The sequence below is a fragment of the Dermacentor andersoni genome, chromosome 1 (genome assembly GCF_023375885.2).
Source record: "Dermacentor andersoni chromosome 1, qqDerAnde1_hic_scaffold, whole genome shotgun sequence".
NCBI classification, from domain to species: domain Eukaryota; kingdom Metazoa; phylum Arthropoda; class Arachnida; order Ixodida; family Ixodidae; genus Dermacentor; species Dermacentor andersoni.
In genome coordinates, this window is record NC_092814.1 from 227309130 (window position 1) to 227321875 (window position 12746).

The 12746-nt window shown below is 48.7% G+C and overlaps 1 protein-coding gene across 2 annotated transcripts in view; it reads right to left on the minus strand.

Annotated features, from left to right (window-relative positions):
• Positions 1-12746, minus strand: part of Hasp (Hig-anchoring scaffold protein) — an 865621-nt gene that overhangs the window by 158180 nt on the left and 694695 nt on the right. The window contains exons 12-13 of one of the 2 annotated variants that reach the window (XM_050196741.2): positions 4224-4556; positions 838-1050 (exon numbers count right to left, since the gene is read on the minus strand). The exons of the other annotated variant lie outside the window; for it this stretch is intronic. Of the exons in view, the coding sequence (XP_050052698.1) occupies positions 838-1050; positions 4224-4556 (546 nt within the window). The remainder of the gene's footprint in view (positions 1-837; positions 1051-4223; positions 4557-12746) is intronic. 2 annotated transcript variants of the gene reach the window in all.

Genomic DNA, 12746 nt, shown 5'->3' on the forward strand with positions numbered 1-12746 from the left:
TCCAGTAAGCGCTGCAATAAGTCCCATGATTCAGCATAGACCAGTTATGTGATTCGAAATGATGGTGCTCCGTCATTGGCCGCAGTTCCGTGCTTTGACTGAAAGCGGTGTAAAAAATTTTCAGCTGCCCTCTTCTTGCACTTGAGATAAAAAAAAAAAGAAGGTCCTGCCCGTGATTAAAAAAATGAGGTTGAGGCCGCAGTGCAGCTATTGTGCGTAAGAACATCCCTCACTCATTGCTAGCGCAAGGCCCAGATAGTGTAACGCAGTGCGCCACTTGAAGAAAGGCCTTCGAGGTTCCGTTTGTTGGAGAAAGTGTACACAACATTTTTTTTTTAATGGCGAAGGCTCGATTACCATTTCGTAGGGAAGAAATGCTCTGATACTTTATTTATCTCCAATTTTAGAAGGCGCACGTAAAGAAAGCAAAGATCGTACAGGCGTACGTTGCATACTTGAGGCGTACTTAAACATCTTCGCTACGCTAAGGGAGTGCGGGAGTCACTGATATAATGAAAGTTTTGTTGTAGCCACGTTGAAATTTTAGCCGGAAACAGCGTTTAAACTTATGGTCGCTAAATTTCGAGATTTTCTTCAAGAAGGCCCCTCAACCAACATGCATTGCACGGCACCTCACAAACCTGCCGCTCAGTTCCAAAGCAGTAAATGAGTGGATTTCCACGCTATTCCAGCCCGTTTAGACGCATGAACGCACGAGAGGTCAGTTAAAGCACGCAATGTGTGTACAGGGTGCGAGTCGCTGTCCAGCAAAGTTGGCCAGGCGGTTTTCGAGACCACTGCAGCGCCACAAAGGTTGTCCCCGAGTGTAATACCTACGGGCGCGGCGGCGAGGCCGTGGGCGGCAGAGGCGTCTCTCCTCCCGGGAGGGCTGCCATCCGGCCTGCACGCACCTGGCTGTGGCGTTGCCCGCGCCGCAGAGCTCCCTGCCGCGACGGCCGCCTTCTGGACGGGCGCTGCGCGTCTCCCCATCATCGCTGCGGCCCCGTTGGCCTGGGCCCGCAAGCGCGTCTGGCGCCAGCCTGCACGGACCTGAAGAATGACACGGAGGGAGAAGCGTTGAGAAAATGCGTTCACTACAGCCTCGCAAGACGGACAAAACCCCAACCCCTCCCGAGCTCACTAAGGGACAAGGACTCACCTGGCGCCCACTCCAGACGCACTCCTTTCCCAACCCACAAATACGCACAAACTTTTACCCTGACTTGATAGACCCAGACTGCTCGCTATGTGGGTCCATAGACTCTTTAAATCATGTTCTCTGAGACTGAAGACGAGACGCTCCCGTACCAGATCTCCTGGCCGCTCCTCGCCTGAAGCGTGGGAAGCAATACTCTGGGACCCAAGCCAGGAGCTTCAACTTCGGGCCGTCGAAAGAGGGGAGGAGGTGATTGTAAGGCATTGCCTGGTAGCCACACCTCACTAATCCATATTGACAAAATAAAGTTGTTTCCTCCTCCTCTCGCCATAATGGCGATGCTCTTGTCCCACCGAAAGACACCATCAGGTACAAGCGATGATAGAACGAACATTTGTGGCTCCTGCGAAATGCACCTCACGCGCTGGTTTAAAGCGAGAACTTCACAGCGAGTTGCAGACTTTGTCTCAAGGTCATACATTTAATCGATGATTTTTTCGAGGATGCCGGATTGAGTGCGCGCCTTTTGGGTGGATCGGTGCAACTTGACGCAACCCAATAAATTTATAAATGTATGGAAAGAAACATTTTCGTCGGCGTTACCTTCACTTCCGTCGACACGGAATGCATTGAGAGGTCGGATAGCTGAAACAATGTGAGGTTAAGAAGTGCTCATCGTTAACAGCGGCATTGCAAGGAATGTCACGTCACACTAATGTCAATGTATTCCTCGGTCAGTATGGAATACGGTCATCGGTCGGTAACTCGACAATCGATATGTCGTACCATATAAACTAATGGTTGTACTATGCCACTCTATACAGCCGACGCAGTGTTTTTTTTATTAGTTGGTCATCTCCCTGAATGTTATTGCCGAATATAAAGCATTAGCAGTACTAAAGTGCTGCTTTCCTAACTGCTGCTTAGGAACTTAGGCACCGAATACAGCAGGAAAGACCGGGACAAACTTTCGCATGAGGTAGTACAGAGCCGCTGATAGATAAGTTGCCACGCTCCCGTCTAGTGCATCTCTTTTATTGTTTCCGTTGCGAGATGGCTATTCTTTCTCTGAATCTATAGACTAAATAACACTGGTGCAAACGCAAGTCATAGTGCATTACATGGACTGAAAATTTTCACTCTGCCATATAATTCCGCGCACGCACGCACACACCCACATACGCACACATACCTATATATATGTGTATATATATATATATATATATATATATATAGGGAGAGAGAGAGGGAGAAACTTTATTTGACAGGGACAGATTTTAAGGAGGGGTAGTCGGAGCCCCTCAGTCCAGGGCCCGACTGGCCTCTGCTGCATGCCTTACCGGGCTAATTAAAGACTTTTGTCAAGATTTCACGATGTGTGAACTCGTAAAGAGAAGCGCCATTCCTTGCAGATGCGCAGAGGGGACGCCGCGAGGCACCCTTTCACAGATATTTTATTGATTTCTTTTTTTTGCGGACCCATAGCTTCTACTATATATGGTTGGGTAATTCGTTGGATTCAACTTTTAAAGTAATGAGTTTTAAACGACGCTTCGCTGGAAAGGTGAATTTCTATCGCTGCTGTGTTCGAAAAGACATTTCTGCGTTTCATTCCCTTCGAAATGCGCCAACCACGTCTGGGAGCCCCAGCGGCGTATTTAATGTTCTCATAGTGTTCTCGCCAAGTTGCGACAAAACAAGACTTTCCTTCCCTTACTTTGATCGATTCTAGCACCAGTTGCCATTTTCTTCTTAAACCTCTCGACTGCAGCAGCGCACCAAATCTCAGTAGATTGTTAACAGTTGCCACCGGATCACGTTTGCCGTCGGTAATTGGTTAACATGGAGGCGACAAATGAACGATCAATCAGTCAGCATCGTTAGGGCTTGTGCGCAGCTCGTTGAAAACAACAAGTCGAATCGTTTTAAGAGGAACAAGGCCGCTGTAAATGGGTTACAAACGGGATTGTATCACAGAGAAATAAGACGGCATCCGCGGCACAGCAAATGTTTTCTCTGCCAAGGCTTAAAATTAATTAGGTCGTGCAGCTCCTCGGCATTGCGAAACCCATTGATGCCACTAGTATTCAAACCCCACCATCCTTCTTTTCCCTCATTCCAGTCAACCTATAACCATCTGAGATTCTCATTTGCATACTGAGTACATTGTAAACAATTTGAGGATGACGCTCCTCCTCCTCGTCACCTATTTCGGATTTGCTTTGCTCTCTTCCTTTTCGTCTTCATCGAGTTTAAGAACTGAACAGGCTAAAGTTCTCGCTTTTTCTTTAGAAACTTACTTGCGACTGAAACAAAGATCAAGTTGACGCACATTCATTTAAACACATGGGGGCCTTGCCGCCTTGTCTTCAGTTCTTCAGTGCCTTCAAATACTATACCGTTCAAAGCACGTAACTGTATGAGTGGTATCTCCATTAAGACAATTGAACTTTGACTGCACTGGCTAGTGCTTTTGTAAGCGATTCTCGTATATTATTCTAAAGCAAAACAAAAAGGAAAAGAATGAGGTGCTTTAGACTAGCGGATGCAATGGATTCGAAAGCAACAAGGCACAAAAACTGCCATATGAATATTACATGCAGTTACGTTTCCGCACACATAGAGTGAACACGTGGGCATATAAACAGAATGGTCCACACCAATGCTATCTACAAGCCTTTCGGATTTATAATGATATCGTACTTTAATGTAAAGAAAGGCTACATTTAAAAGATTTGGCCAGGGGTGGCCGAACTGCTGTTCAATCACCGGCTGCTTCGTTAGGCAGTCCCTTTCTATTCCGATATCAACGTGCGTAATTTTGAGCTAGCTTTTGCCAAACTTGGGTAGTTTTCACGAACGTGTGAATCTGCCTTTATTGAAAACTAGAACAGAGTTTCTTAAGAAGGAGGGCAAGTACTCAAAATGCAGTGCATGACGCAGGTGTCTCAAACTCTGCTGAGCACATTTGTGACTTTTTGAATACGCCTGTTTGGCTACCCCTGGCTGAGACGAACTGGCACGGCATGCGAGCGCCCGCGGCGGGAGTAGCCAGGGCAGCACTCACCCCCCGTGCGGCGCCACCGCCGGCGACGTGTGTGGGCGTCGCGTCGCGTCCTCGCGGCCAGGCGGCGGCGGCGGCGGCGCCTGGCGCTGCGGATCTGGCGCACGTGTGGGTGCGAGCCGCGCACGCAGCGCGGGAGCTCCGACGGACTCCAGCGGCCGTCCACGCAGGTGGCTCCGGGGGGCCCGTGCAGGATGGTGTAGCCCCGGCGGCACTCGAACATGATCTGCCGGTTGTTGCTCACGCGCCGCACGTACGGCCGGTAGTCGTACATTCCCATGTTGCCCACCAGTAGCACGCGGCCGTGCTCGATCGAGCCCGGGAAGGGGCAGTAGACTGACCGGGAGACACGGAAGAGCAAGCGCCGTTAGTCTGCGCCCCTCCTGCTGTACACGACTGTCCGTGAGTGGTACACCTGCGCGCGCCGCACTGCTTCCTCCCACGGCACCCGCGTGTGTCGTACTAACAAGGTCGCGCCATTGCCGACCGGCATGGGCGCACGCGACTGAACCGCGTGCTGTCATGCCGCTTCAGCCGTTACGGTAGGCGATGACGCTCTTCTCAGGCCACCAAGTGGCTTAACGGGAGGCCATTAATGGGAGAGCTTAATGAGAGGCCTAGTTGGCCCAACAGTTTGTTTTGATAAACATCCTGTAACACTGGACGACGGCATTGACAACGAGAACGATGTTGCAGAATGTGACAGCCTCGGCTGCGAACATGATCGACAGCGTTGTCCAACACGGGCGCCGGCGTTCCTTGCTTGACATAAATTTTCCACCACGCTCCTTGCGGCGCGCTACAATGCCTTGCTAAGATTTCTTTGTGTGCTTCCTTTTTTTCGTTGGGGGGGGGGGGGGGGGGGAGGGTAAGCGGGGAATTCTTCGTGGCGCAAGCTGTAAAGACGCAATTGTATTATTTTTAATTTCTTCCACTCTCATACTTGCACTGCGTGTTGTGCAGCCAATAACAGTGATGAGGAGCTTATGCTAAATCGCGTCCCAATCGACGTCTACATGCGCTATATAAGGCGGCGCACTGTACTAACGCTTCACTTGTGGCTGTCCTGAAGACGCCTACTTTTGCACCTGAAAAGGTACGCGTATGATAGCGATGGTAGACCAACACTGCTTGTTCTTGGGCAGGGGGGAGCCCGCGAGGGTCTTGCGCAACATGTTCTTTTGTTGGTCAATGGCTGGCCAACAACTCGCCTGTGCTTATTGAGAATACGATTCCCAACATATATTTTTTTTTCGTACAGTGTGACGGGGCTGTTCGTTGGCAGCGCTGGATAACTAGTTTGCATAATACATTTAATTCGGCCCCATATAATGTTAGTTACTCTCTCTATCTCTTTCGATAAGATTGCTGATAAGTCAAGCAAATCACACCGGCGTCTGGCTGTGACCTTATCTTCAAACGGGGCGAGTATTTAACAAGTCCGCTGGCCCAGTAATTTGATTACGTATTATCTGATATGTCGGGTGTGTCGAACATCGCTTTCAAGGCACGCAACGCTTCCACTAATGCTCCGCAGTTTGTCCACGACAGATGCACCAAGTGTACAGGGTACCAAACGTACCTGTCGCACCTTGTCGGTTTATCACCCACTACCATCCTATGACAAGGAGGTTGAGTCCGCTTGTCGTGAACATCAGAACCAGAAGAAAAGTAAATCAGGCGACGCCGGCGCGTACATGTGGTTCCTGCGCGAGCACCACATGTACGCGCCGGCGTTTTTGTCGGCCCATTATAATACAAAAACATGGTTTAGAGCAATGTAGAAGAGAGGGAGATATATAGATACATTATCGAGCACAAGGAGGCAGCTGGAGATACCCTGAGTCCGGAGTCCCCCTGGTGTGATTCTTCTCAGCGCTGCGGTAATCAACTCCACCAAGTATTTTTGCGTTGGTAAGCTTGTATGGCATAAGTCAGCCACACAAGGTATATGGCTCGAACGCCATTTCTGTTATATTCTCCGAGCACGTCTCGAAGTTTTTCTTACAACTGTTCGAGAAACATTCGTAGCATTTTAATAATCCATCGTGAAAGCAAAAAAAAAAAAAGTGCGCTGGTCGGAAAGTACGCGGCGTAACCAACACCAAATTCTCTGCTGTAATCGCTCTGACAAGCGGTTATAAATAACTTGAGCGCTAGCTCAGTGGCTATGGCACTGCGCTGCTGAGAACGCGACCGTAGGTTCGAGTCCACGGCGGCCGCATTCCGATGGGGTCGGAATGCAGAAACGCTCGTGTACCGTGCAGTGGGTGCAAGTTGAAAGAAACCCAGGAGGTCAAAATCAAATCCTCCAATACGGCGTGCTTCATAATAGGATCATGTTCTTTGCACGTAATACCCAATAAGTTAATTTTTAACTCGGGTAGAAGTATACTAATATCGATTTAGTGGGTGTAAATATATCGATTGTTAATTTACGAGATTTGTTGAGACAGCCTCATCCTAAAAGAGAATAAATAAATTTTAAGAAGGAAGAAAACACAAACGAACAAATGGCTATCGGCACACTATATATACAAAACGCGCATCGGGTCGGCGACGTTCCTCGCACAAGGTGCTAGATCACCCCTTGATCTTATCGTTGGTCGAAAGCTCCCCTATCGAAACTTTCCTCCGCCTAACAATAAATAAACAAACCCTCGCTCTTACGGCTAAGGTGGAGCATCTTGCACCGCAGGGTATATCACTAAAGCCTGAAGTGTATAGTGCGGTTTCTGTAGAGGTTGTTCTGTGGCGCGTCTATGTATTGCGGTTTCTGTATTATGCCCCGTTTATTCGTTTTGTTGTCGCTCTTGCAGGTCCCCGGCTATATAAAGCTAACGAAGTCTGGGGGCCCAAGCTCTCTCTCGGTGGCTTGTTGAGGCCATGGTAGCGAGTTGAAACACTCAAGGGGCCAGGAATGCAGGAGAGGAAAGCATGACTGAGAGGAGTCGGCAACTGTCGCGAAGTTTGCGCTCGACCGATCGGCGCCTCGAGGCATCGTCGCCGTCTTCTTCCCAAACGGTGCTTCGGCGTTCACGGGGCTGTCGCGTGCTGTTGCTCATTAAGGAGGCAGCTCCTCCGGTTTGGAAGAGTGGTGCCTAACTTGACACTTGATACGCGCCTAACGAGAGTCTGCCATCGGAGCGAGGCAAAGGAGGAATACGAAGATGCGCGAAGAGAGGGCGCGCTTACAGCCGAGCGGTGCTGAAACCTTGGGAGGGTGCCGCCGCCACCGAAACCACGGGAACGCACCGCTGTCGCCGCGAAGTCACTCCACGATGTGGCACGCGTCGCCTCGATCATGCTTATATATAACTAAACCGCGGCTCGTAGCGTGGGGTACGTGTTGCAAGTGCAGTCAGGGAGGGGGGGGGGGGGGGGGGGTGCAAAATGAAACTTTGCTCGCGTGCATTTGTCAGAGGCACAGGAGCGCTTGCAGACGATTCGCATTACAAAGAATAATAGATACTGGCACGACACGCAAGCCTCTTGTACTGAAGGCCCGTAGATAGGGAACTACAGATGGATGACGATGTCTCGAGAGGTGAGACGCTAATCCGAATAATATAGCCTCGAGCACATGCAAGAAAATATGGGTGAAAAGAACGTACCTGGCGACGCGACTCCTCTGACGCGCAAAGACGCCACTGGCTATATACCTTTACCTGCGATACTTGGTGGGCCCTCGGGGAAGCAACGAGTTGTTTTGTCATGACACGATGGCTGCCCTGTATAGTATAAGCTAAGAAATACGCATTGCCTTCAAGTTAAACTTTCATTTTAGATCAGGCCGTCAACCGAAGTTGTCTTGATGGCCTTTCAGCCGTACTAAACATCATGAATGTTTTGAAAACGGAGGTGATGATAAGCGGCTGTGAGCAGGCCTTTTGTGCCAGGTTTGTAATAACCACGTCTTATACTGCGGATCGACCTCATCGTCGTCCCTCACAGCCCTCCATTTTAGTCCCATTTCCTTTTTAACTTTCGTCTGCACAGGCTGTAGGTCTCTACCTCAGGTCAACCTCCTGGCTTTTCTAAAATATTTTTTTCTTTATTTCCTTCCCGACGTGCGCTCAATCTACCGTACCGAGGTTTCCTTGACAGTTAGGCCTCCTCTGACGAAGAAAAGGCATCAGATCATTTCAAATTGAATTGATGCTGTATTGATCTTGTTCACCAGCTTCAGATGTCAGAACAACACAGCATCCCTGAAAAAACAGCATTGCGCCATGCAATTTTAAGGGGAGGAAAGGAGGTTGCGCACTTTCGGACTCTTCTGAACTCTACTGTTTGACCAATATCTGCACAAACACTGTCTCTCGGGTGTGATAAAGCTCTACAACAATGCATGCTTGGGTCAGTTGGTGCATGTTTTTGTTTGTTCGGCATTAGCCCTGTCGTTTCGAGTCTTAAAACGCCATCCATGACTAGACGCCCCCGCCCCCCCTTCCTCACGCACTGGGCGGCCACCTCACGAGTACAAAGAAAAAAGCGTACAAAGCGTCGCTAGAGTGCGCCTCTATACTGATCCCTAGAAGAGTATAGAAAACTGGGCGAGTTGGAATTGGTTCGTGGCAAATAAGCAACAGCGCACTGAAAACGACGATGAAGGAAGACACAGACACAACACAAGAGCTGTGTTGAAGTCTGTGGACGCAGACGCAAGACAAGAGCTGTGTTGTGTCTACGTCCACAGACTTCATGGCAAGTTGGGCGTGCATGCTTCGTCAATAAAAGAACTGCTCACTGAAATATTTGCGTCTAAGCTATATACAGGCGTATACACCAACACGATGAATGTCTCTTACATGCAATTTTCTTGCGAGCATTCGCTTAGGCGAACATTGGGCAACACTAAAGGCCGGTTATAGCGTACCGATAAAGGGCGCACCAAGCATGCATGACAGCGTCGACAGCTCCACGAAAGAGGACGTTCCTATTACGTGAAGTGGTTTGGCAAGACGGCATAAAGTGAACGACAGCCACCGCAGTTATATATAACTGAAAGTTAATGTTCGCTTACTCGTTATCAGAGAGCTTGGCGGAGCCCTTTATGCAGCGAAAGGCAACCTGGCTCTCCATAAGCTTTGCTACTTAATTTCCAAGCTCTGCAAAGCACAGCTTGCATGGCAAAGTCATGTACACTGTGTAATTAGGTTGGCTTGGTCACAGGTACCGTCAACTCCTCCAGGGCCGTCGAACGTATCTTCGTGACTGTAGAGAAAGTAAGAAGCCCCGGAGAATAAAGCAGCCAAAAGCAGTCGTGGGGCGCAATTACTGCCGTCTTCGCACCGCTGCACAGCTTCTCCGTGTGGTCATGCGCACCCCGTGGCTCGAAATGAAACGCTTGGCTGGCGACAAACTGAGATTGCGAGCCTAGATTCAAACCGCCACGAAGAAAGGGACGAGCGAACGGAAAGAAAAGAAGGGTGCGCAAGAGAGGAACGCTTCTCGAACCTATAGTGCGCCACCCGGTCTAATTCTCGCGCCGCTAGTTCGATTAAGGCCTGTTTCGCGAGTCCAGTTGTCTGAACGCGTACCTGCTGACTCCGGCACGCATCTTTTCTAGACTTGTTCCTTCTGGGAAGCGCTTGCGTATGCGGCAACGCTTACCTTGGCGCCTCGCGTCACCGCTCTCTTTAAGCCCTCCCCGAATGCCTATAGCTTCGACTTTTCTCAAAGAGGTGTTCTCTCTGTTTATTTGAACTCATATAGCCAACTTGGCATTCCCGTTGTTCGTCCAAGTCGTCTTCTCACTCAGAGTATTTTCTTTCTTTTTTTTTCACCTACTCTGAAGAGTTCGGCTGCGTGTAAGTCTGGCTTACACGACCACTTTCTTTCGCCTGTCGCCAAGCGCGCTGATAAGTTAGCTTATGCATCAGGAGCCACATCAAAGGGCTTTCGAGCAACCTTATCTCTAGTCTGCGTCATACAAGGTCTCTTAATTATGTTTGTTTTCAGTAGCATTTTTTCCCCTCTGCGAATGCATAAGGTGTTAGCACAAATGACATGACCAGTTGTTTGTGAAAAGAAAAAATCGGGCAAGCACTGAAACTGCATCATGTAGTTAATAAAAATTTACCGGCAAGGAAACCCCAAGTGCGTATTTCTCGTTGGCACGAAGTTACAATGTAGGTGCGCGGAACGTTAAATTGAAGGTCAGAACTTTTTCTTTCGATCGAGGTGCAACCTCGCCCGATCATGTTTCTTCGTCTGATAAATAACCCGTGTAGAGCGTCGGCACAATGACTCGCAAAAATTAGTATCACACGTTAATTAACGATTTATTTTGGTCATTTGGATCAGATATATTTGGCCTTAAATTGACAAGTTGCCAGAAACCGGTTATTAAGCAGAACCTAATAACCAGCCAAATTTATCTCAACGAGCGGCTTCTGAGACATAAATAACTTAAAAATTATTCTGTTCTGATATTTTCATGTATGCAGCGTCACGGCTCAGTTCGTCGCGGCAAAGAGGGACTTAACCCTTCCGATTCGAATAAGGCAGAAGGCATTGTTTGTAGCAAGGCGCCGCAATGTAAGCAAGCAAGCAGAGAAACCAGCGAATAGGCGTGTGCACCGGGAAAGATACGGACGGGCGCGCTGGACTTGCGCACGAATGGCCTTCCGCAGAAAAAAAGAGAAGAAAGCAGCGCATGCGCGACACTATTCGGCACAGAACAGAGCAGAGGAAACAGTTCAATGCCACGATGTATGCACTCGCACATCTTCCGCGCCAACCAGCGCTGAAACTTCCCGTACCAACAGCGACGCCGTGACACGCACAGCCTAGCGAGCGCGGAAAACAGTCTTCAGTAGCGCACGCTGCAATTTCACGTCTGCTAATTCACTGCTAATCTTGAGGCGCACGTGTCCAGCTCCTGACCTGTCTGCGCCGACTTGGTAGAACGCAAGAGCGTGTGCACAATTTCCAATGCGGATGACCATAGACCACGGTGTACCGTGGATAGAGCTTGAATGGGCGCACTGGGCTAAAGGCAAGCGCCGACATAGGCACGCGTCTGTTATGGTCCAAGATGTTGCGTCACTTTCGCGGCCTCCCTACTGGACGGCGTGAGCATTTTTCAGTTGCACACTAAAACGGCCGTTGCATCTGCTGTAGCGTTGGTTCCCCGTGACGCTACCGGAGTTTTCTTTTTTTTAATGCGAGGGTTAATGCCTCGGGGCATACAGGGGCATGGGATGCAGCCGAATAAGGATGATTAAATTAATGAAGAAAGATTTGCGGATCTAACAAAGTCCAGGAGGGATCGATAATGTGGTGCCTGCGTCCAAGCAGTGTAGTTGCTAGGATTAAGCGGCGAAAGCCCCGCTGCTGCGAGGTGCCGGAGTTGAAGGACCGAGTGGAGCAACTGCACATTTTACAAACAGAGGTGAATATCCTCCTGTGTCTGATGGTATCAAGTTTCCGTGCTCACTTAATCTGTTGTTAATACAATGCGCCGCCTAACCTTTAAATAATAATAATAATAATAATAATAATAATAATAATAATAATAATAATAATAATAATAATAATAATAATAATAATAATAATAATAATAATAATAGTAATAATAATAATAATAAAACGTTTGCCAGCGGAATCTTGAAGACCGCATCCATGGAATAGTCAGCGCATTCTGTCGCATGCGATGCACTGCCATCTCCTTTTTTTTATTGCGCTTTACGACACAATGGCAAAGTTGATACGTGGAGTTCAACTTCCCAAAGCAATGAACGAGGTCACAGAGTACACGGGCGTTTTCATATACAGCCCCCTTGATGCGGCAGCCACAGCCAGAAATTGAGTCCGCGACCTCGTATTGAGCACCAGGATGCTATACTGTGCCACCGCGGCGCGCGTAACACTAGAAAGTTTCAGCCTTCTTCATCTAGCCTCGTCATGTCTTAAATGTAACGAGCAACTTCAACGAGGCTATTAAAGAAAGACTGTCATTTCGAGTGCGCAATGTATGGAACTCAATGGACTGAATACGCCGTTATGCGCACCTAGGTCGATTACCGCTTCATTTCAAAGCTGCCTTGCAGCACCATTGCTTCGGAGAGAGCGGGTAATGAATCCTGGGGTCTTTCGTTCTCTCTGGCTATTGGTTTTGTTAGAATAGGGAGGTAAGTGAGTTTACTTGCGGAACCGGTGCTTATTGGTGAAAACGAGTTAAAAAAAAAAACGATTGCGATCTACTGATTACCATTCGATAAACACGTCGAAGAAAGAGAGAGAACTCATTTATTTGCAGTTGTTGACTCGTGAATGATAATTCGTCGGTGACAAAGAGGACAAAGCAGCGTGTCAATATTAGTACGTAAATTTTCATCAGCGACATGCACCGATGTGTCCACTCGGACTCGATGTTTCCCTTCACCCCACCACCTCGTACTATCGCTGTCGCTCTGTCCTGTACTGCTCGTTCCGTCCGCGAGCTAAATTTCCCGTTCACCCTGCGCAAACTGTAAAAGCGAAATGACACCCCTGCCTTTTGGATTTGCCTAGCCCTAA